Here is a 25,411-nt window from a genome sequence, read left to right on the forward strand (position 1 = left end):
CTGCCAGGTCGCAGTAACTCCTCAGCATTACGAAGCTCTCACTACCTGCCCCACTTCTTCTGAAGAAAAGTAATATTATAAACTATGATAAAAACGGTATAAACTAAATTATTTCAGAAGCATTAAACCACTTGTCTTATTTCTGAATAATAATGCACACACTAACCTAGCCTAGAAAGACTGAACTTGTATGGCAAGTCCATTCTTTTTCTTTTTTCAAAAGTTTTATTTAGTTATTTGAGAGAGTGAGAAAGTACACGGTGGGGGGGGGGGTAGGGCAGAGGAGAGGGAGGAGTAGGGAGCCCGACACGGGTCTCGGTCACAGAAGCCTGGAATCAAGACCTGAACTGAAGGCAGGTGGTTTAACCAACTGAGTCCCCCAGATGCCCCAAGTCCAGTCCTTTTCTAGTTAAGAAAGGCAAACAGGGTTCAGGAAGTTTTTGCCGCTACACGCCGCTGTAACACACATCAGTAGAAGAATGTAAACACGAGCTATATCAACATTAGACAAGCATCGGTGGGATGGCATGAACAGACACTAGCAGACTGTGCTGTCTGGTACAGTGGCCGCAGACTGCACGCGGCTCTACTGAGTACTCGGAATGCAGAAATGCAGCCGGTCCAAACGGAATGTGCATGAAGTACACAATATACCCAGATGTATCTAAGCTTTGTATGGAAAAAAGAATCTAAATATCTCATTAATGACCTACATTCCAACTACACGTTGGAATCATAACACTTTGAATATACCCTGTAAAATAAAACACATTATTAGAATTAATTTCAGAGTGTTTTTTTTTTTTTTTATGCACCTAATAGAACATTTAAATTACCTTTGTGGCTCACACATTCTACTGGACAACACTATTCTAAAACTACAGATTTTTCATGCTATATGTTATTAGTAACCACAGGTACTAGCAATAAATTTATAATTAAGCAGATAACTAGGTAAAAACAAGATTTTCACAATATATAACATTATGCACCCTGATTTCCAACCATGGAAGAGTAACATTAATCATTAAAATGGCAAGGCTCAGTAATTTTAAGGAATACTTGTTTAAAGCTACCTAAGCTGGTATTTGAAGATATTTCAGTATTTTTAGTCTTTTATTCATAAAATTTAAAAGGTTACTCAGAATCATCCAGAATTATCGATTCCCCATTTAACAAACCAAATTCCCTTTTATTTTTCTTATGTTTTAAAGATTTATTGATCTGAGAAAGAGAGCGTGTGTGAGAGCATAAGCAGGGAGAGCAGCAGGGGGAGGAGGAAACCCAGGTGCCCTTCAAACTCCTTCCGTAAAGGGTCTCCTGGAGGGCGGTTAGGGATCGTGAAGGCACCAGCAATCACGAGCGACACTAAGTACGACCGTGGAATTCAGTGAAGCTAACGAGAAGCACAGCTGTAAGTATCAAAGCCGCATTTTCCCTCCTGAAGACACTTGGAGAGAAACAGGGCAGTCGGTGCCCCAGCTGCTCTGTCTGCGGTCTGTGCGCTCTGATGTCAATCAGACTCCCGGAGAGGACAGGGCGGTGGCCAGTACGTCCAGCCAGGCTGTGCAAAAAAGGGCATAGAGCTACATTCTCAGTCCTTGGAAAAGCAATCACAGTGAAATGGCAGAGATCACCACATGCGTGATCTTGGTATTTAATCTTCTTTTTTTAAAACATTTTATTTATTTGACAGAGATCACGAGTAGGCAGAGAGGCAGGCAGAGAGAGAGGAGGAAGCAGGCTCCCCGCTGAGCAGAGAGCCCAATGTGGGGCTCGATCCCAGGACCCTGACACCGTGACCTGAGCTGAAGGCAAGCCAAAGGCTTAACCCACTGAGCCACCCAGGCGCCCCTTTAGTATTTAATCGTAAGCGCACCCGGAGTCTGCTCCTCTCTTCTTTCAAAGGGAAAGGAAGCGGGCCTGGAGAGGGAAGTGGGATTACTGAGGCGGAGGAGGTTTAGCAGAAGTGGACTGGGGTTTCCCTGTGAAAAGGCAGAAGAAGGGCAGCACATTAACAGAAAAGGTTCCCAAACAGGATGATGGAGGCAGAAGTAAGAACTCGGTGGCTACAAGCCACACGTTCCCCAGAACTGGATGGAACGCGCCCGGGGCTGAGCTGCTTACGTGTCAGACGTGGACCGGCTATGGGACAAGGCGGCCCTCGGACAGCTGGTCTCTGCTCCTGCTGGCGCACCTTCGGGAACACGGAGGGTTAGGTCCTCTCACCCCGGGCACAGAAACTCAGTCAGGAGGAACCTACGCCTCAAACGCTCAGTGGCCAACGGAGTGTGTGGGGGAGTATGATATGACTAACAGCATAAAAACATCATTAACACACAATCCAAAAGAAAAAAAAAAAAGAAAAGCAGCCTAGGAGGAAGGAAGAGAGGCCGGCAGAGAGTCAAGCCTATTGTTCCCAGGGCTGCAGACCCCGTCTGGACTCTTCACCGAAGGTTCCAGAACAATGGTGGGCTGGGGGAACCTGAGAGCCCAGCAGCACTTAGAACTGGTCAGGATGTTCACACACGGCTCTGCCCACGTGCTCCTTCCTCACGGTCTGAAAGCAGCTTTTTTTCCCATCAGACAAGGAGGAGTTCTGATTCGCAAACTATTAAAACTCAGACGAGGGTTTTAAAAGCACCGAAAAGCTCTCTCTTTTTGGTAGGAATTACCTTAATTCTGGAACAAGCAGTTTTAAAAGTCACTTCTGATACAGAGTCTGCCCTCAACAAGTCTGAGAGCAGGGGCCAGGTGCTCCCGGAAAGGTGTGGTCCGTGAACAAGCCTACGCTTGGTTTCGGTGAGCCAGGCTCCAGGCCCTGCCACCGCTTACACTTTGCAGAGAACACAAAACTCACCCTCTCTATCCTTTCCCTCTTTGTAAGATGAAGAAAAGGAACAAAATAGGGAACTCCCAAGTTGGGTCCCTCAGATGCGCTGCAGGGGGTCCGCGGGTGTGTGCACGGCATGAGGGCAAAGGCGCGGGGCTTTGCTGAGATCTCAGAGTGCTCTGGGAACGAAAGGGGTGAGACCAATGCAGGCGAGCTCCTGGCTCCCGTCCACTGCTAACGCAGGTATGCCCCGTGCAGGGGTGAGGGCGGACTCCCCAGCCTTGGCTGAGAGCAAGTGGGCTAGGCTGAGGCAGCCTAAACCTTCTTCAGACTGGGATGTCCCACGCTGATCCCCTGCGTGCAGCAGCGAGCCACAGAAAGATCATTTCTTACCACGAGTCCTAGATGTGAAATGGTTCTGCTTTAAAGCATTAACGTTCAATGTTTCTGTTACGTTAATACTACAATAAAATTCAATACTTTCATCAATGCAAGAAATCAGTGCTTAGACCATTATTACAAAATATGTAAAAAACAATAATTTTTTATTTTTATACAAGTTACTAGTTTGCTCTTAAAACAAAACTATAAAGCATTATTTCCAAACTCAGGAACTACCACGGAAGGCATAGCACTAGTCATTTCATACAACTTCACGGAAGATTATTTCTGGCACTTCCACGAAAGAAATTCTGCAGTCACACTGGGTACTTTGAAACTGATTTTTAAAAGGACCTAAAATTTCCGGACTTCATCTTTTTGACTAGCTCTTTCCCGTGTGGTCACAAGGATGTTAAAGAATGGGAGAATGAAGGTCTCAAATTTTTCCAAGGACTGAACTGTAGTTCGTGTCAGGAATTTACTCTTCAAACAGTGAGAAGGTGGTATGTTATGAAACATTGTTTTCATCTTCTCCTTTTTAAGGCACAGCAATTTTTGTGTGTGTGTTTAAAACTACTTAAGATTTAAAGACTTAAAGTCAGTGTATAGTCTAAAAGCGCAAACTGAAACACCTTTACGATATTATTCAACTGTTCATCTTTTAAAAAGATAGTAAAATATCCTAATGTATCTCTAAAATGGTCATTTCTAGCCTCACTTGTAGCATAGATGGGTTTCAAAGCCAGTCAAAGCCCCCCATGCATCCGCGGGAAGCTCCCCACCCGCTCGACCACAGGCACCCAGCATCACTGTGAGCCATCCTCACCACGTTATCATCAGCACAAGGACATTTATGGGCTTTTTTCCTGTGCAAAAAGGATATAGGAACATTTTCTTTTTATGAACCTTAAAAATGTGCAACACTGAAATACAGAGCAACAAACCCGGGGTGTGTAATTACGAGCCACAGTAAGCGGCGGCTTCATGAGTGAGTTAATCACTGGCAGGTTTCAACAAGTTCTAATGGAAGCAGCCGTGGAATGCAGTTCCGAGTCTGCCCGACACCCACAACACAACAGCACCCTGATGAAACTCACCACCGGTCCTGTTCTTCCGACAACAGAGAACCACATTCTGATCTCGGGACTACAGCAACTTCTCCAACTGAGGGAAAAGAAAACTGCTTGCTTCCCTCGGTGTCCCACAGCAGCCAGAGCCTGGTCTCTGAGGACATGGGTCCGCAGAGTTCCGAGCTGGACATTGGGACACCGAGCAGCATCTCCCAGCACGGACTGCGGTGAGCGCCGCGCTCAGACTCTTACGTAACCAGTCAGCTCTGACTTGCCTTCACTTGGTACTTTATTAAACTTTAAAAAGAGCTAGGAAAATAAAGAGGGAATTGTTTGTATTTTAAAAATCCAAATTAAACAGAAGCATTGTGTTGTCCCACAGATGAGTAAGAAGGAGCATACTAAACTTCCCCAAAAGCAACATTTTAAAAAAGTAAACTGCACACACATACTCTTCCAAATCATCTGGATTTCATAAAACCGAACCGCACTGTGGAAGGAGCGTCGGGAAGCTGAACATCAAAACATCGTCCAGGCTCAAAGCAGCTAGCCACACACTAATTAGGAAAAAAATAAAAAAAAAAAGGCTGGGCCAGATATGAAGACCACAAGAGCTTAAAGAAAACACAAACCACATAGACACCAGGAACAGTCACTGGGGCCTCTAGGCTCTTCTGCGCCAACCGTGCAGCTCCAAGGAGGGAGCACGATGACAGCGGGCACCGTGCGGCCAGCGAGTGCCAAGTCAGACCTTCCCCACGGCTTCACGCCTGTCCTTGTGCTTGTCCGGTGTGATCTGCTCGGGGCTCCAAGGCTGCGAGGTGCACACGCAGATCCCGTGCCATAGGACCAGCAGGAGCACACGCGAGCGAGCCCTGGCAACAGGGACGAGACAACTCCCCGTCGTGCTGAGCCCTCCCCTGGCCGTGCGCTGGCCTGCCTGGCACTTAAAACACATTCTTGAAATCCTGAAAACCAATCTCTTCTAATTGTTGTAACAGATGCGGACCTATGCGACGTGTCAGCCTTACAGTGCTGTTTAGCAGCGCGTATAATTAAGCGACTTCCGATTTTCACTGCTGAATGTTCCTTTCCTAGCACTGAAGATACTACAAATCAGTTAGAGAATAACAGGTTACACTTCGTGAAGCCGCCAGGAACCATGACATTCACGTGTCATTTCAAGAGCAGACATGAATGCCCTATTCACGTCTTCAAGGGGCACAATGTCCACTAAACAGACCACAGCCTGAGTCACGTTCTCCAGAACATCCCTCTGTGTGCGGACACCCAAATTCTGTCTCTGGCTCTGAGTTTCTGAGTTCCATACCCATCAATCCAACTGCTGCATGATGTCCCGCTCCCCAGCTAAACTGGCTTCCTGGCTTGCAAAGGTAGTACGTGCAAAACTGAACATCTGACTCTGACTGCCGACGTCGCGCCCCTGCCCTGCTTTCAGGACACGCCGCATCCACATGCTCCTCGCTGAGGACAGGAGCACGGTGCGTCCTGCTATTTCACTCTCACCCCCTACAGCTAATTCATCCATCACACAGACCGCAGTCATTCCACAAACACGCAACAGCAACAAAACCGAATGCCCGACCTCAGCAACTGTGCTCTGCCCCACCCCGTGGCTGCTTCTCGGGGCCACGCCTCTGTCACCTTCCAGGGGGCCGCTGCTGCGCCTTTGCCTGCAGCCCCTCATCTGAGCCCCTCGAGCCCATGCTCTCTGAAGGACTGACAATCAACTTTCGAAACCTTACTTTGACCCTGTCCGGTCTTTATCTGACTGAACCCCTTCGATGGCTACTTCTCTGAGCGATACCAAAATGCACAAGCCCGCCAAGATCTCAGGGACTCTAAGTTCCTCTGGGACACAGCCCCACTCCCGCACCGGCTGCCACCCTCCAGCTGCAGCAGAGCCCGCAAGGCCCGCACCGCAGAGGACACTCACCAGCGGGGCCCCCGCAGGAAAAGCACGCCGACTGCTGTATGAGACGCGGTCCCGCCTCCCCTCTCCCAGAGGCACCCCGGAAGGCTGGCCCCCAATTCCACGCTCCCGCACAGAACACAACGGCTCCACAATGACTGCGCCTTTGCCTGCAGCCCCTCGTCTGAGACTCTCTGCCCACCAGGGTCTGCCCACTAATGCGTGCATGCCCAACAAGCTCCAGCTTAAGAGGCACTTGCTCATGAAGGCCCCCATGGACGTGCGCTCGGTCGGCAGATGCCCTGGAGCAGCGGCCTCTGACGTCACGCACTCGCTCATAGTCACTTCTGCTTCGCCCCTGAAGTAAGCAAGGGCGTGTGTGCTGATAAAGACATTGGGGGGGGGGGGGACTATCCCGAGAGCCAGGGGCATACTTCGTTTTATTACGTCTATTATCTAATATTAAAGCTGATGAATTCGGCACCTTAGCATTAAATCTGGAATCTCTTCTTCAAAAAACTTGTATTATTACTTTTTTTTCTAGTTCTCAATGTATGCTTTCACTGTGGCAAGTTTTTGAACTTGTATTATTACTTTTTTTTCTAGTTCTCAATGTATGCTTTCACTGTGGCAAGTTTTCGAACCAGAAAACAAGAGGAGTGTGGGAATCCCTGGGAGGCTGGGGAGGACGCCACCTTCCCCGTCCAGGAAAGGAAGGGGCGGCCCCCACGGCCTCCCTCCCACGGGGACTGCTAGGGGACGAGGCGAGCCGGGATGAAGACACTGAGCGGTTGCTCTCGGTCCTGGGTTCTCTGGCTCTGCGGCGGGGCCTGCGGCTGGCAGCTGGGGCACGAGCCACAGGGCAAGGAGACCCCACCACCTACAGAGACGACGTAGCAGCCAGGCTACTGCAGACGCGGCACAGAAGCCACGTTCTCCGCTCCAGCTTTGGGAAGAAGAAAGGCGATCTTTGGATTTCTATCTAATGTCCTGTGTTCTTCCTGTTCCCCATGGAGCCCCAGTTCTGAAATCCCATATCCCAATTAGAAATGCTGACACTGATACTTTCCTCCTATTTTTCCTAGACATCTTTTTTTCTTTTTTTTTAATGTGTCAGTCTAGAAAATGCCAGCAACAGACACGCAGACACTTTAAGGTTACAAAGTGGAAATCACACTCCGTCTTTACACAACAGGCACCTGGTAGTCTCTCTTGGAATAAACAGTGCCTGACAATTAACTACTAGTTTCAAGTTGAGTTTATTATTCTGGTACTAGTGAAAGGAACAGAAGACCTCCTCTTTAAATTACCTATAACTGGAAGCTGAATCCTGCATGTTCCCAGTTTCCGTGAGGCCGTCGGTCGCCATGCTACACGATCTCTTAGCACAAGTCACAAAGACTTCCGTCAGAGCAAAGATCCCAGAGTGCTGTCTGTTTCTACGACCAAGTACTTCCTACTGACTAGAGAGAGCACACTGCGTTCCCATGCCTCCTTGCACAAAGGCAGGTGCACACAGACCGTGTGGGAGCCCTGAGGGAGGGGCAGTCAGCACAGGTAGGGCTAGGAGAGGTGAGCAAGTGCAGGGACCCATCACCAGGACAGAAACACAGCTGCGCGACCAGTGGGCGAAGGCCAGGTGATGGCAGTGGGTGAAGGCCAGGCAGACGAGCTGTAGTCAGCGGTCTGGCCCCAGGACCTCCACATGGAGGGGTGCAGGGACCCCTCCCGGCAGTGAGAGGACTCTCCCACGGCCTGCCATCTGGAACCACTTCTGGGGGAGAACGCAGGCCTGGGGCCGGCACCCTCCCTTCTACCTCTCCCCCACGGGCACCATGAACGGAGGCGTGACTGGGACTTCAGCCCATGTCCCAGTCCTAACTGCCCATGGACACCTGGCCACCCCGCGAGAACAGAGGCCAGAGGCCCAAGGGGGAGGCGGGGGCAGGGGCCTGCGTGGGGCCCCACTGTGTGCACGATGCCGTCAGGGGTTACAGATAAGGATCAGAGGCGCTTAGGGAAATAGGACTTTGCCTTTCAGAGACCAGGTGGTTCTGTACTGAGAGCGAGCACAGCTTTCCAGGCTGCAGAGAAACAGATGGAGAAGACCGAAGTGCTGACAACCCCACAGGTCAGTACTTCAGACCCCAAGCAAGATGAGCAGGGAAAGAGGATCCGTACGTATAAACGTAACAGGAAATGTACAGGTTAAAGTTTTCCTGTGTCAAAGTGTGGCATGTAACATCCTGGTATTTTTTTCCCCCCAAAATGAGCATTTGATTAGTTGGTAAGTATAGAAAATAGTCCATGTCTGATACCTTCCTATTCACAACTTGGAAAGTTTTGGGTTGTGGGTCCATTAAATTAGAACAGCCTGGAACGATGGCCCACAAGCATGACCCTCATCAGGAGTAAGGGATTCTGGGCCATAGCTGGGCTGACAGCTTCTAGACCTACCGTCTGGCCCAGCTTGGGTGACCCCACGTAACCTGGCACCTCAGACCCAGACTGCTGTGACCTCTGTCGCTCTGTCCACACCTGACACAGGCTCCCGTGGCCAGCTGGTTCCCAGCTGGAGCCCCACCGGGGTCCCAGGTTCTTCTAGTTATCCTACATACCATGCCCTTCCCAGACGCGGCTTCCTGAAATGCCAATTCCAACACGTCCCTTTCATTTCTCTGTGGAGTCTACAAGACGCAGTGCAAAGCCCTCACGTGTCAATCAGGGTTTCCAGAACCACCCGAGCACCACTCTCCCTTAGCCAGGCGGGTTTCCGACGGCCCTGACACAGCCTGCAGCGCTGCTTCACGCCATCAGTGCGGCTCCCAACCACATACTCTAAGGCTGGCTGGGGTGTTCCCCGTGGGAGGCTGTGGCACCCGGTACATAGCGGACCCACACGTGGCCCAGGGGACAGAGGTGACTTCCTTGGCCCCGCGCACACCCACTGGAAGAGCATGCCTGGACGGGGACGCAGAAGGTGGCCTGGGTAATGAGTGTGCAGGGACGCACGTGTGCAGCAGCACTCGAGGAGCTGTCCGAGGCCTCGCTCTGACCCCGTGCGAGCCCTCACTCCTGTCTCGGACTAAGGGACCCCTCTTCTCTGGTGCCTGTTGTGGTTCATCAAGTTTTGCCTCCACCTGCTCCTCAGGAGTGCCAGTGACTCGGTGTCAAGGTCACACGGTCTGCAGCTCCCCCGGACAGCAGGACGCCGTCCCTGCGCTGCCTGAGCGCTGTGGACCCTTCCACGGACCCCACCCCGAGAAGCAGAACCACACGCACGCTCCGTCCACAGGCAGCGAAGGGCTCCCCATGCTCAGCTCCGGCCCGTGGCTGACTGACTCAAGGTGCAGAGTGAAGAGGGACAGCTCATGCCGCCGACCGCGTCTCACCTTCGCTGCGACGATGCTGAGACCCATCCCGTTTTGCTTTTTCAGAGTCACAGTGATGATTTCAGGTTCTTTCCTCAGAGGCTGAGCCTGGAGGACGGAAACAAACGTTTATTTTATGGCTAAAATGAAGTGTTTCTAGGTTACTCAGTCACGAGTGACAGGACCGATCACATTCGCTGTGGTTAACGGCCCAGACAAGGATTATAGATAGGGCTCGTGGCGTGACTGGCAAAGGATCAGTCCTCTTGCCTCCAGAGCCGTGAGGACACTAGTCATGAACACTATTAAACATGAAAGAACTTATTTTAGAAAACAAAAGTACACTTCCATTACTATCAGATTAGAAAAACCCAATCATAAAAATGAAATTAAAATGTTACTATATTACCTTTCAATATAAATTACTAGATGTTTTTTAAAGAAAAAAGGCAAACTTATTTTACAGCACCCATGGGGAGGTCAGCTGTAAGAAAGATGATCTAACATGAGTCTCCTGGGAGAACGCAGGGCTCACGGGACGTTGGGCCACCCCGAGATGCGGGCAGCACTGCTCCAAGTACTTTGGGCTCAGGGACGGGGTCAGTCCTTGAACTGAACCCTAAGCAAGCGCGGAGCTGTCCGCTAAGTTACATGTTATCCGTATGTCACACCTCAACCAAAGAAGAAACAACATTACAGAAGAAAACCACCAGTGCATACACCCTACGGGGCAGGCAACACATGGTAGTTATAGACATGGGGTTATTCATTCAGAACCAAGGGCAGTGAGAGAACACTGGAAGGAAAATAATTTGTTTTTCTTTGAGATTAAGACTTGAACGCTCCCAAGGGATCTCTGAGCACACTAGGAAGATGAATAACCCGTGGTCCCGTCCAGGAAGGTATTTGCTGTCCTATTAAACCTGGGAGTCGGGAACGGCTATCAGCCGGACTGTGGCAAACAACTCCGGAGGCCTAGAGCACGCGGAGAGGCACCGTACCCGGGTCAGAGGCTCTGGGCGACCGGCTCCCGTGCGGCGGGGCGGCCACCGCTCCCTCGGCCGCTGGAGATGGGAGGCCGCGCTCCAGTCTCTAGCAGGCCATTCAGCCACGACGAATAACTTGGAATTGGATATACAAAACACAGTGCGTGCTTTATTTTGCGGTAAGTATTGCCAGCTTACGCCAACTGACACAACCTACATTTTCTTAGAATTTAGATACATAAGAGGTGAACAGCTTTGACAGGCTGCTGGTCAGTATTTTCGGGTGTACAAGGAAGTCTCTAGAGCGTCAGAAGCTACCTGTGTCTGTACCCCAGAACCTCTAACCCTTGGCCCAGGCACACTGGACGATTCCCATTGGCGGGCAGGGGAAGACACGGCCACATGCAAACACAACACACTGAGCCTGACCCCAAGGAACTTGGACCAAAGCACAGTCCCATCTGTTTGTTCCTTTGAAGGCTTAAGTGGCTTAAAAAGATGAAAATGGTAATTACAGGAAGACAGATAATGTGAAAGACATTTAAATGAAACTCCACAATGAAGTTCAAAAAGGAAGACTTTCCTTTGTTTCTATGGATCAGATGTGGCAGTCCCAGGCTAGGCACAGGGACACAGTCTTTGTTATTTAAAACTCTCGGCAGGAGGCAAAGCAGAACTCTTCACGCAATGCCTGAAGCCAGTAAAGAGAGGACAGACCACGCTCCCAAAAGATACAAAATTACCAGCAAGTGATTTGACACATATTTAAAACAAGATAGAACCAACTATAAGGAGAAAATAGTTCTACCAAAGAAATACATTTTCTAATAAAATTCGTAAGGCTATCATATTATCTTTTAAAAAATATGTATTAACATTAAGGCTGGTATAGCTGAGGGCAGAAATATTTCTGTTTACGGACAAAAGCGTACAGACATGGCCTGGAAAAAATATGTATGTATATAAATCCTAGTTTCAGATTTTTAAAAATAAAATCAATACTTAAAGATGATTTTAAAATACTCTTATCACAACAATGCTCACTATAATCACAGAACGAGTTTACATGACATTTTCACACCGTAAGGAACAGACGTGGGTGTGTGCCACACCCGTCACACTCGTGATACTTGCCAGCTCCGTGCTCTCACGCAGAAGATGGCTCTCGTAATCTGCACCTTCAAAGTAGATTGTCCAGGTGCCTGGTGAGCGTGCATGAGGAATTAACCTGCAGAATCCTGAGGAGAAAACAAGCAAATTATAAAACTGAAAAGCAAGGCAAGTCAGCCACATAATCTCCAAGAAGGGCGGCAACACCAGGGTCAATGGCTCAGCACCTACAGACAGACGACCCTTCCTCTTCCTCCTCTATGGACACGAACTGCCTTTGGAAATGGAACTTTCAGACATTTAAAATCACTGTTTTGGTCTGAGGGAATTCAACACCAAGCTGAAAAGTGAAACTGGTCGCCCCTTCCTGTTTGTTTCAAAGAGCTTTTCTCCCTGTTTCTATGAGAAATCACCGACGTGCACTGTAACTCCTTCCCTGATGACCAAGTGCTCAACAATACCCGGAAGGCCTTTCTCGACAGAGACCGCTGCGAACAAGTAGCCAACAGCTAGTGACCTAGCTCACACGTCTGCCCAGTGTCGCACCCTGGGCGCTGCGGGTTTCAGGCACAACAGTGTCGGACCTGTAGGATGGGCCCCTTCACACAACTCTGTCCACATTTCCTAACCAGTCACTTAAATGTCTTACAAATAAGTTTCAGAATCATTTTATAATGTTTTGAGAAGTACTTACGATATTCTCATCAACAAATGACAGCTTTATGAAAGTAAACTTTTCAATTCAAAATATGTCCCTCTGCATTCGGCAGGTCTTACTCTGTGTTTCTCCGGACCTTTCCGGACAAAGCTGTCTCACACGGGCCTTGCACATTCTTCTGTTTTCTCCAGAGCGGCCTGGTCTTCCTACTACTGGCAGCTCAACAGTTCCGAGGAGCCTAGCGCGTGCCCGATGTCACACGGACGTCTCCTGCCAGCACGCACAGCCTCAGCTAGTCCCCTGGGACCGGGGAGAGCCCTGGCTGGTGCCTCCCAGCACTCTCTCCCACTCTAGGATTCCACCCGTGAGGAAAGTCTGCCCGTTATTTGGGGGCACTTATGAGGTTTCTTTGCAGTAAGTGGAAAAGGAGATGTCAAAAGAGCACAGTAAAAATAAAGATATAAACTTATAGTCCTTTTTTTAAAAAATCACCATTTCAACCTATTTTCACTAAAATATACCTACAACTTCTCTTTCCCCCACTTGGAACTGTGATTATGACAATTTTGAAATAAACAATCTTTATTATTTTCTTAATTTTTTCAAATGTCAAGGCTGGATCATACATCAAACAGACATTTCTTGCTCTTAGCTGAAGGAATGCATCTCAGATCAGGTGTAAGTCTGTGCTGGTTTTATAGCCTTCTCTCACACAACTGTGTTACAGGACAAAACAAAAGGAACATAAATTGAGAGCACACAGTAGTCCCTTATTTGGTTCAAAGACTTGAGCGTGAAGAATTAAAAACACTGATGTCATAAAAGAACACACCCAGTTCTTTGTAAGTCTTGTAAAGGCCCCTCTGTAACAGACTGTGTTATCATCTGACACATACAGAACAAGGCAGGGACGCCAAGCCCGTGATGAAATACCACGTATGTTCTGAAATCAATCACTTTGGGAGCCTCAGGGGAAGTCACGGAGGAGACTTCACCACCTGGGCAAGAGCTCACTTTTCCCGACCTGGCAAGTACTGGCTCTGCGGCGCACATCACAGAACCGACAGCTGCGTACGCAAGTCCACACACACAGATCTGGAAAATGCTAGTAAATCCGTCTCGCCGTGCGCTTGTTCACAGGGTTAGTGAAGAGCTGAGCACTCGCCGTCCAGCAGCCCTGGGCTGGGTGCTGAGGGTCAGGGGGCCTGGCCCCCAGGACTCCAGCTCAACCCCAGAGACAGGCGGACACACGCGTTTCAAGGGCTGTCACAAAAATGTCCCAAGAGAACATAAAACCCCTTGTGGGGAAAGTGGCGTTAAGTGTCGGGAGCAGGCTGAGATTTTCTAGACACAGGGTTACCTGACCGGGACTTCAGAAAGTAAACCCAAGCGTGTGAGTGAAGCAGCAGGCACAGGACAGGGGCTGGGGATGGGGGGGCGGGGCAAGGCGCAGGGGGTTAATACCAACGACGGGCTGGGAGCGGGGTGTCCTGCTCCACTGCCGGCGTGCTCAGCTCCCGGGGGTGAAGGGAAGGTGGGGGGGGGCGGCGGCGGAGATCCAGCAGCGACATGCCATGAAGCAACTGAGGGCAGTGGAAGGTGGGGGGCACGGAGAGGGCACAGACAGTGGTGCGGGCAGCAGCCAGCCGGAGTGTGTGGCTGTCCCCCACAAGTGCGTGCGCCAAGTGCTGATGGGCCTGGCCCTGCAGGCATGACAAGAAGTGCCCGCATGGCAATGGAGGCCCCTGGGCTCGGCCCTGAGGCCACACACGGGTGCCGGCCACCAGTCTGGGCCTGCTCTGCTGGGCAGGAGGGCTCCCCCCATAGGAGCCCTGACATGGGGACGCCCAACACCCGACAGGCTTTCTCAGATGTCACTGCAGCCTGGAGCTCTGTCCTCCCCGCTGGTCCCAGACATGAACCCAGGCTCGTCCCAGCCGCCTTCCTCCTTCACACAAAGCTCCTCGAGGACGCACCCACCTCAGCTCTGCTGCTCTGCGGACGGTGCTGAGCAGAAACAGGAGTCCGTGCTCGCAGCACAACCAGACATGCTGGCTACTGACGCACCTCCCTTCACTACAAGAAGCAGCCTTTGCAGAATGGAAATTTTAAACTGTCATAACCTTCAGAGACATAACAATCTGTTTATCGTAGCATGTGAACCAGTCACTGAAATTAAAAACCACATTCACCGAATTCACGTCGGCGAGACTAACCCTTCACTTCGCCACTGTCATTTTTGTTTAAGCTCATTCCTGAACTCTGAATCTGTTTTTTCAATTCACCTGAGCTCCACGTTACAAACCATAGCAGACTGGGGCTGAACTGGGGTCTGATTTAGGAATTTGTGCTTCGAGTGTAAACGTGGTATTTTGGGGAGAAGAGGCAGAGGGAGAGAGAATCTCAAGCAGGCTCCCCGCTGAGCAGGGAGCCTGACAAGGGGCTCAATCCCAGGACCCTGAGATCAGAATCTGAGCTGAGACCAAGAGTCGGCAGCTTCAACTGCCGACTCCCAGCACGTGTGAGATTTTTACACCCCATTCTGACAAGAATATGTAAACAGGTATGGGATCAGACCTGGGGAGCTCGCTGCCCTTAGACAAGCCCAGCGAGAGCGTGGCTCCCGAGCCCCGGCAGGCGCGGCACAGGTGCTCACAGTGGCAGTTATGCCAACGCGAGGTTATGGCCGCGCCCTGTGCCACAGGTCTAAGCGTCTCACAGGCGGCTGGCCTGGTCCCCACAAGTGCCTGCCATCCATGTGCCCGTCTTCTGGAAGGGCAGTGTCAGGGGACAGAGCTGGGGTGCGAGTGGAGACGGTGTGCTTGCCGCCCTCGTGCTGCCCGGCAACTCCACGGGTAGCCACATGCACGGATCATTTCCACGGGAAGAGCCAAGCTCCCAGCTCCCAAAAACCAGCAGAGGAGCAACCAAAGGTCCTCTTTCCTAGCAGGCCAGGCGGCAACATGGCTGTGACAGCTGGCGGGTGGGGCCACATGGGAGGGTCCCAGCACACCCACGGGAGCCTCATGGTGCGACAATGCTGACTCCACAACACCATGAAATGCTCACGTTCACGTCCTGCCACACGGCTTTCTCCAGAAGTACACGGTGTGTGCCCCACACATGTGGCCCGACACATGTGCGCCCACCCACCCCCACCCCCACCCGGTGCAATGCTGACCGGAGTCGGGTCAGAGCTCGAACTCCAGGCACAGTAAGCGGGACTCACCTCTCTGGCACAGAGGGTCTAAGAACTCCTGTAGGCCATTCGGAATGTTCCTGACGACGTCGCAAGAGTAGCCGTCCTCCGGTAGCAGGAAAGGCAGCTGCAGGTCGGGGTCCTCCTCCAGCTGCACCTCCCTCCCGTCACTGCGCGCCAGCTCATCCGCCGTGTTCTCGGCCACAGCCACCACGTTCTCGATCAGGTCCTGGTCAGAACACAGACGCACAGTGAGCACGGCACACCAGTGGGCTGCCACTCAGACCTCTCGTGCACGCTGCGGCCACACACGCAGGCGAGGCTGCGAGGGACAGCGTTCCCAGTGTGCCCACACCAGCGTGCTGGGCGACAGTCGCTGGTGAAGCACACCCTGCAAACACGTGAGCCAAGACAGTCAGGATTAATCTCAAGTAATATGCAGCCTTAAAAAGAAATTGTTCAGTCATAAGAAAACAGTTTCCCTTTGCCAAAGTAGCCATTTTTTTCCCTTGTAATTTAACATCCAGGTGCTAATGATCCAATTTTTGCAGTATTCATAATGACAGAAAAAAACTCACACAAGGGCGAATGTAAAAAATCAGGACAGAAATGTCTATTCCTAGCTAATGGGGAAAGAAAGCTCCCCCAGCTTCACTGTACAGCTCGACGAAGTGAACACGGCACCTCAAGTCCCCGGGTCACAGAGCAGAGCCCTCACGGGAGAAGCAACACTCGCCGCCCTATCGGCCCGGGCGCCCCCACCACAGATCCCACCACCTGCTCTGGGAGCCCGTGTAGATGGACGCGTGTCGTATGCACCCCGTGCCAGACTTCTGTGCACACGCGCAGTGCATCTCATCTGCTGTGCACTTCCATGTGCACATGTGCAAATGCACAACTTGGTGCCACGCCGTGCTCCTGCATGCGACAGTGATGGGACCTTCTAGACACTCTCCTGTTGGGCGCATCTGCCGCGGTTGCTGATCCTAGCTACTGTGTATACATGTCTTCTGTTGGTATGAAGTCAATCCTGGGGTCGGCCCACCCACCTCCGGCACTTCCCTCGTCAGCACTCTGGCCTCGAGCAGATTTTATTGGCGGGTGACGACAAGCACTTGCGGCCTTCCTAATCTACACGCAGGAGCTGCAGCCCACATCGTATAGCAGGCCACTGGCCCCGCCATGCCTTCGCTCCAGAGGCACGGATGCCAGAACTCGATTCCCACCAGTAGGAGGCGTCTGCACGGGCCGGGGCAGCCCGCCTGGCTGCGCTGCTTGCCGCTGGCAGCACAGGAGGCTGGGTGGTGGCCCTGAGGGGCATTCTGTGCCCACGGCACACTGATGTCCATGCTGTGGCAGGAGCTCTGGGGCCTCTTAGCCTCAGGTCACAGTGGTGAGCCTGGGACTGTGGGCAACCTCTTAACTTCCTCTCCCGCCAGGCCTTCCAATCATTTTCTAAGAACCTAATTCTCTGGATAAATGCCTTTCTACTTAAAATGCCTGTGTATTTTCGACCTCCTATACTGAATCCTAACTCAAAATATCAACCAGAAATACAATCTTAGGAGATGACTAAGTAGCTTATCTATCATAGAAATAAAGTAATTATAAGCAGCCCCTCCCGCACCTTTTGGAACTGGACATTTCCCTAAGCAAACAGTGCCCGGCTGCTGGCCCACCGCGCGGCCGACGGGCGGCACTCACCGCGGGGACGAAAGGCTCATCGGGCGCGCAGTGGTAGTTCTGTAACAAGGCCTGCAGCTGTAGGGAGTTCAGCTTGAAGCATGTGCTGTTCACGGTCGGGATGTCCTCCGCGGAGTACTTGTCCATGGTGAGCAGAGTGGTTGCCTGGTGGAAAGGGTAACAGGAGACATGACTGGAAAGTATTTTATAAATATTCCCCTTCATGTAACACTTAAAAATGTAATAACTTGCTAATTTAATTTTAAAACGCAGAATGTTTTTGAGGGAAACACACTTCTATTAACATTGAATTGAACTGAAAAAGCATTGTCTAATAAAGGTTTTTAGATGGCTTAATTTCACTAAAATACATAATTTTTATTTTACTAAAATATAAAATGTAAATGAAATTCAATTATTCATAAATCATTTTTAAAAATCCTCTTAGGAAACTGTGAACATGGGTTGCCTGGGTGGCTCAGTAGGTTAGGCTGCTGCCCTCGGCTCAGGTCATGATGCCGGGGTCCTCCGATCGATCCCACATCAGACTCCTTGCTCAGCGGGGACCCTGCTTCTCTCTGCCTCTGCCTGCCACTCTGCCCACTTGTGTGCGCTCTCTCTGACAAACAAACAAATTAATAAATAAGATCCTGCAACCATTTACATCACAACCACTCTGATCACCAGTTACTGGGGTCTGAATAAAGTTTCCCTGTAATGATTTATTTTACAGCTGACGCAATCCAAGGAGGATACTAGCCTCTTTCCATACTAAACTATTTTAAATGAGATTAAGAAATTGTGGGGAAAATGCAAAATTATAAACTGTGATAATAAAAAAACCCCGCCCCAGGTTCTGAGGCTGCAGATCCTGTCTTCGACTACAAAAGCCCAGTATCCCAGGGCAGGCTCTGCAGGGACGCCCTGCGCACCGCTGAGCCCCTCACACACAGGCACCGCGAGCTCCTCTGTGGCCTTCTCTGTCTCCCGGCCCCGGCCTTCGGGACGCGGCGACTGCGAGTGCTAGGCCCCTCTCTCCTCCTGCGCGTGTCCCCTGCAGGTGTCCGCTTTGTGCTGCTCACCTGGCTGCGTGTGCTGAAGAGTGACGCGCTACCCAGTTTCACATTGGGATCTGTCCTTTCAGCTGGGAGCCTCACAAAATACTGGTCTGGTAAGAAAGAACCCTTTAAGGGTATTTATTCTAGTGCTTACCACCTTCTGCGGGCTGCGTTGTGTCCCCTAAGATCCCAGCCCCGTGCACCTCAGAACACGACCTTACTTGGAGCAAGGGTCTTGACAGCAGTGAGTGCGGGAGGGAACAGGTCTAACGTGACTTATGTCCGTATAAAGAGTGGACACTTGGAGACGCACATGCCCACGGGGAGAACACCTGTGAAAATGAAGGCAGAAAACCACCCTGGCCACACCCTGACCTTGGCGTCCTGGCATCCTGGCCTCCTGGCCTGTGAGACAACGTCTGTTGCTGCAGTACGGGGCTGGCGGCAGGCTGTCTCAGAGACCCAGGCAAACCAGCGCCCCACCGCCTCTTCAGGGGAGCACACGAAACACCCCCCGGGGGCCACTGATGTGGCTGAATCCCAGGGCTGCCTCCGACGGAACGAGACACTGAGAACCAGGCGCACGACCTGTGGGCAGGAAAGTCGCGCCAGCTCACCTGCACTATGCGGCTGAGGTGACAATCCGCCGCCAGCTCCAGGCCCTGCTTCTCCGCCCAGGCCTCCACGTGCCCCAGCTGCTGGCGGATAATCGCCCCCCAGTAGTGCGAGCACAGCCCCGACTCGGGGTCGGTGACCAGTCGGTTGAAGAGCCACATGTTGATGAAGTGGAAGAGCTGTGAGAAGAGCTGGATGGTCAGCGCCGCGTTGACGCGGCAGCGCCGCAGCAGAGACATGGCTCCCGTGAGCGTGTGCAAGACGTCATCTGTGCGGAGACGCGGGACGGAAGCAAGAGTCTCGTGAGAACGGGGACCGCACGAAGCGGCCGGTACGGCAAGAAGGGCTACGTGGTCGCTTTTGAGACACGAGTCTCTTCAGATGGGAGGCGGCAGGCAGGTCTGAAACCACACACGGGGGCTAACCACGTGTCCTGCCGCTCACCCCAGAGACTTCCTGACAAAGCACGACACCCCAAACCCGGAGCTATTCTTAAAACAAAACAGACGGTGGTTGTGACTTACTAAATAGCAAATCCAACAGTTTATCTCATTCATTCTAAAAATACCTCCTTCTTACGACAGTGAATATTAAAATGAAGTTAAACAGAAGGAGGGAAGGAGGAGAGCTGGGGGGGGGGGGAGGGGAGACGACGGGAGGAAAAAACGAGCATCCTAACCTATTTTTGGTCTTTGCAGGCTGTTCTCTTCAGGGTCATCCAGAAAGGCTGGCATGTAATTATTCAGTTCTGATTGAAGACAATGAACTAGATATCTGAAAATACGTAGGCAATTTTAATAACCCCAGCAGGACGCACCGTTATTGTCAGACATGACATCACAAACGGAATAGTTCACACTGCTGAGAAACAGTTTCCATCTACAGTACGATAGTTTGAGTCTCAGGAGTCTCAAAACACAGCTCAACAAATTCAATTTCCTAAATCAACACATCTGGCACACAGCTACTCATGTTTCTCGCTATTCATCTTCAATCAGGGTAAATAAAAACCTTAAAAAAATTCTCTACAGAAGAGTGCAATCTCCAAAAATGTGCTCCTTACTTAAAGGCCATCTGAACCAAGTGTGCTAAAACGTCTTGGGCGTCCAGTGTGATTCGACTAAGATCTCGGTCCTGTTTAATGAAGTTGAGCAGCTCAGACGCATTGGCCATCCAGAAGGCAAGTGCCCCTGCGATGTTCTTCTGCTTCTGTAGACAGAATGGATTTCCATAAGCAACCCCAAGACAAACAAAAAGAACGAAAATACAAAGGAATGCTCTTGAAAAGCTGCTGAGATAGACCAGTACCTTCCCATTGTCACCAAGGTATTTACCACAGATACCAGATATTTGCAAAGGAATTTGGATGCGTTCACAGCAGCATAACTGCAACCCCTCAGGATTCATGGACAGACACATGGATCCAGGTGGCCACCACAGACAGAATCGGGGCCGAAAACAGGTATCATACCCTACAACACCCAATTGGAGGTTGTGCATTATCTGGTAATCTGTGAATGACACACGCGTCTATCCACCGTTACCCACAGCCACCCTGATACGCGCAGTCACTGGCTCGGACGCCGAGCAACTCGCTATCAAGTACTGATCTATCGCATTGTCTCCCGACCACATGAGCAGGCCAGGCAACCTCAGATGAGATCCAAAGAATAGGAACCAAGGGTAAACAAGAAAAGAGGAGAAACAGAACTTCCGTCATTTCATATCCACACTGAAGTGCATTAAGCAGAAATTATGAAATGCTGGTAAGGGTTGCACAGTCAAAAAAGGATTTAGTACTGCATGTTTCAGTTGCTGAATGAGTGTTATGAACCGTCCAGTCCGGCTGCTGGAGTGTTGTGTTTGACATGGAAGCAGCGCGAGAAACTCAGCTAAGCCGACAAAGCCAGGACCAGTTCCCAGCAGCACGTCCTACCTGATCAACCTGGTCTACTTCCTGGAGAAAAACAGACGAAGGGAAATCAAGCAGAACGAGAGAAAGAAACTTGTAAACAATCATGATAGTTTAAAAAAATCAAAACACTAACATGAAGGTACGACATGAAGGTACGACATTTAGTTCTGTCATTCCCAAATTACATATTCACTCCTGGCTCAGAAACCGCTTTGGAAGTACGTGATGTAAAGGATCAGTTCTACGTTTTTAATACTGGCGCAGTAAGGGAGGGAATCCCAGAATTTACAGACATGTGACATTTAACACGGGAACACACTGATCTCTTTAAAAGATTTACAAATGAAGGACTTCTTAATGTCTTTCAATGATCTCGTGTGCCTGACTACTTCGAGGTATGTAAGAGGAGTTTCTATCCTCTGGTTTAACAGGATGAAAGAGACAGAAAAGACCAACAGAAACAATAAAAATAAAAGTTAAAATTTTTTAAATGTATAAAAAAAATAACTATACTAAAACAGAGTAACTGGTTTTTCAAAGTAGGTTTTTACAAATTAAAGAATTTATTCATTACTACGGTTCTTTCCTAAAACTTTAAGACTCCTCCGATCACATACTAACCCCTAAATGTGTTTTAATAGACCTGTTTTGATAATGATGATTTCATAGACTAGTTCCAATGCAATCAGAAAAAGTCTATCAGTAGTAGTCTGATGAAAGAATTTCCCAATTTGAAACGGGCTTTAGAAATGCAAACAGGAGGGAAGACAGACAATGGCTCTGAACTAAAAGGAAATCCCTGTTTGTTCGTAAATTAGGAAGAGAGGGAACACAAAATGGGATCCAAATAAAATGACCATCCTTTTTGGATTTGTTTCTTCACTTGGGGAAAAGAACTGTAAGCCCATTAGATTCACAGGTTCACCCCTCAAACATAAGAGAAACAGTTCTTGAAAAATTTGGCCTTTTGAAATAATTCAGAAGGAATCAACAGATTTGTTTGCTCAAACTGTCCTCACAGGAGGGAAACCACCAAATCATCCAATTAGGCTGCTTCACAGTACATAACTAGAGTTTTGTATTTCGTGACCGAATAACAGCTCTGATAAGTGGTTCAGAAAAACTTAAAAAAAAAAAAAAATTTAACTTCGCATTGACTTTCAAGGACTTAAAATTAAATCTTCAAATTATCTGTGAGTTTGGAAAACTGCGATGCCAATTTTACAGACGAAGAGTACTTCACAAGAAACAAACCACACTACAAAGAGAATACCCTTACTTTCTTACGCTTTAGCAGTTTTACGAAAGACTGTGATCATGTCATCATCGAGAAATGTCATGACGTACGTCACACCTAAATGAGTGCTATCAAAAATCCACAGAAATCCTACCACTGTCCCACTCTCAGTGGAAAGAGCGAATGCCTGCAGAACCTTGAGGAGATTCTGAGAGGGCGGCTGCCAGGCAGCGGCAAGGAGGTTATGAGGACAAACTGCTTCGTGGGCACAGGGTTTTACTTTGGAGTGATGGGAATGTTCTGGAACCACAAGTGGTTGCTGCACAACACTGTGAACACATGAATGCTACTGAATGAGTCGCTTTAAAATGGTTAATTTTACATTAATGTGAAATTCACCTCAACAAATTATTTTTTCTAAAAAAAAATCCCATCTTAACGTGTTCTCACAACCACCACCATTTTAAGGATCTTTACTGTGATCATGACATTCCCACAGAGATTAAGGAGAAAACCGGCTGAAAACCAGCTGACATTTCTTGTCCACTTTTAAAGCTCTATGAGTGCCCATGCTCTCTGCAGAGCTGGGCAAGTCAGACATGGGGCGGGCAGGCCCCGGGAGGAGCGGCGCACACTGAGCCGGCCGTGCGCTGCGGCTTACCTGGATCACCCCCTCCATCATGCTCACCATCTTGTGCACTACAGCAATCACTCTGTGCGTGCGCTCGCCGGGGCTGGCATCGGGTCTGCACTGGCCAGACAATACATACCGACACGCCATATATAATACATATGTAGGTGACAACTTAAAATGGACTGTAGAGCTATTAGTATAGTTTATGATGGCAGATAAAAATGAATCTTCAGCTGTGAAAAGATTTCAAAAAAGAAACAAACAGACAAACAAAACAAACAAAAAAAAACCATGAAAATCAGATGGAGGAAAATGGAACAAGAAATAATTCACTAACAATGGAATCTGAAATTACTCACAACTCTCCCTGAATTCGATGCTCGCAGGCAGTACCAGCTCGGGCCCAGGAGCGTCCTGAGTTCTGCAAGTAGAAAGCAGCCATCTCTGAGATCGTAACAGCACTAGCAACCTGTGCCTACTTCGGCAACGGCTGTAACCGTCTCTGCACGGCGCTTACAGAGAACACACCCCCAACGCCTCGTGTGCACGTGGGAAGCGCTCCAACGCTCAGATGTGCACACTCAGAGTGACCCTACCCCTGTTCCTCCCAGAGGTCAGCTCCTTGACGTATCTGCTTCCATCGTGAGAACTGATCTGAACACGAGTCTCTATTATTCATCACGGTGTCGTGTGGAGGAGGGTGACCAGGCTGTCACACACCTGCCATGGCAATGGCTCAGGTCACAACGAAAAGCCACTGCGGGAGACACGAGAAAAGCTAAACCACCATGAGCCTGAAATTGAGCTCCTACACGAAGAATAAGTTCCTAAGAGCCGGACGCTGCCCTTGGCTTCTGATGAATCTCAGAGAAGAGGATGCCCACAGACCCCTTCAGGCACCTCGTAGTAGTGTTTCTTGACGCTCACAGGGGAGCCCACCTTCAGAAAAAGACATCCAACTCACACTTTTCTCAGACACCCCTCCTCATTTAGCCAGACACCATGAAACAAGGTACTGCCAAGAGACAGAACCTAAGAGCAGCCAAGATTTGGAACACTTGGAAGAATCTGCGCTGAACAACGTTATGTATTTCCACGTATCCTGGATCAAAGTACTACAAAGGTCAGGACGTCACTATTTCCATAGAAGAGTTCTCCAAATAGTGGATGACCCTGCCCCCGCTGGTAGGACAGAAGGTTCACTGTTGTGTAAAATTCTTCTTTCAGTTATAAATACACACATCTGGAGGCATGTGTCCACTGGGGCACAGTGTACAGCAGGGCTCTGTGTGGTGTACTGTGCTCAAATAACACCCAAAAGCCACTAGTGAGCACAGAATTTCTAAACTGTAAAATCATTACAGACCCAATGTGGATCTCCTTACCTTAGATTTATACTGTTCTCGATGGATGGCTTCAGTGTAACTTAACTACTCTTTCACGCAGACACGTGATTAGAATTTCAGGCAATTTAATCATTACTGAAGCTGGCTGGCTCCCAGCTGTATTTCACGTAGGACATTTGTCAGCTGCCCCTCACCACTAACAAAACGGGCAAGTGATTAGATTCCCAGTTTAAATCTTTACCACTTTAGTTCAGATGCGCACACTCGGAGTGACCCTACCCCAGGTAACAGGTAATGGAAAAACTTTCCAAAAATCTTACGTCAGATTAAGAAAATTAAAACTGACAGCAGGGGCGCCCGGGTGGCTCAGTGGGTTAAGACTCTGCCATCGGCTCAGGTCATGATCCCAGGGTCCTGGGATCGAGCCCTGCATCGGGCTCTCTGCTGCCTCCTCTCTCTCTCTCTGCCTGCCTCTCTGCCTACTTGTGATCTCTGTCAAATAAATAAATAAAATCTTAAAAAAAATAATAAATAAACTGACAGCAAAAGCAAAGAAATGTGTGTGCCTTCCCACAAACTTCACTGGGAAGTGAGGAGTGAGGCCACAATGACTTACACAGGGACGAAAGCAGGACAGGGGCAGGGACTGGCTTAATAAAACTGAGGTCAGTGTTCAAACAGAGCGTCCCATCTGGTGGGAGGGCGAGTCAGCCGCGCTGCCGTGCTCACGAAGCTGTCAGGGAGCTGAACACCAGTCACTTCTAATAGCAACACTGAAGGCTCCCGGCCCTGGACAAACAGTGACGAACCTGCCTGGTTTCTGCGTTTGGAGTCACTGCTGTGATGCTCCCTCAATAAACTGGCTCCTGTGACAACTTCTTCAAGAAAGGAGCTGAGAGAGAGAAGAGCCCATGGCCACTGTCCCCAGCAGCTTGTGTCCCGCCACCCTACCTCCCCCGGGGAACTGAAGGAGCAACAAGGAGAAACACAGCAAGTTTCGTCGGACTGTTATAAACACCAGAAATAGAAACAAGAGTCTTTCCATGGGATCATATGCTTCCAAGTTTCTTATGTCTGTGATTACAAAATTTGGATTCAGCTCAACAATTCAGCTATTAAAAAAGCTTTTAGAAGCAAAAGAATTTAAATGCCCAACATGTCTCTCTTAAGTGCTAGTTTACAGCCATCTGAAGTTACAGATAAGCAGTTAACTTCCAAATTTACTATCCACACAACAAACCGGATGAACCTTACCAACTCGTGGTTTCATCAATTTAACAAATCTGATAAAAATAAGGAATTTAAATTCTCACCAAAGAAAATAATGTGTCAGTCATAACGTAAGGAACTCCACTATTCGAAAAGATTTTTTTCCCTGACTA

At 49.5% G+C, this 25,411-nt stretch overlaps 1 protein-coding gene across 19 annotated transcripts in view; it reads right to left on the reverse strand.

Annotated features, from left to right (window-relative positions):
- The window catches only part of AFDN (afadin, adherens junction formation factor), a 128,950-nt gene that overhangs the window by 29,870 nt on the left and 73,669 nt on the right, over positions 1–25,411 (reverse strand). For 13 of the 19 annotated variants that reach the window (XM_059176503.1, XM_059176499.1, XM_059176500.1 and 10 more), the window contains 10 exons: positions 23,043–23,104; positions 22,711–22,916; positions 20,834–20,854; positions 19,961–20,106; positions 19,577–19,671; positions 18,900–19,165; positions 17,246–17,389; positions 15,572–15,770; positions 11,709–11,812; positions 9,610–9,696 (listed from right to left, as the gene is read on the reverse strand). In XM_059176503.1, coding sequence (XP_059032486.1) covers positions 9,610–9,696; positions 11,709–11,812; positions 15,572–15,770; positions 17,246–17,389; positions 18,900–19,165; positions 19,577–19,671; positions 19,961–20,106; positions 20,834–20,854; positions 22,711–22,916; positions 23,043–23,104 — 1,330 coding nt within the window. The remainder of the gene's footprint in view (positions 1–9,609; positions 9,697–11,708; positions 11,813–15,571; positions 15,771–17,245; positions 17,390–18,899; positions 19,166–19,576; positions 19,672–19,960; positions 20,107–20,833; positions 20,855–22,710; positions 22,917–23,042; positions 23,105–25,411) is intronic. The other 6 variants (XM_059176518.1, XM_059176509.1, XM_059176514.1 and 3 more) reach the window with 1 other exon arrangement.

The sequence above is a fragment of the Mustela lutreola genome, chromosome 6, assembly GCF_030435805.1.
Source record: "Mustela lutreola isolate mMusLut2 chromosome 6, mMusLut2.pri, whole genome shotgun sequence".
NCBI classification, from domain to species: Eukaryota; Metazoa; Chordata; class Mammalia; order Carnivora; family Mustelidae; genus Mustela; species Mustela lutreola.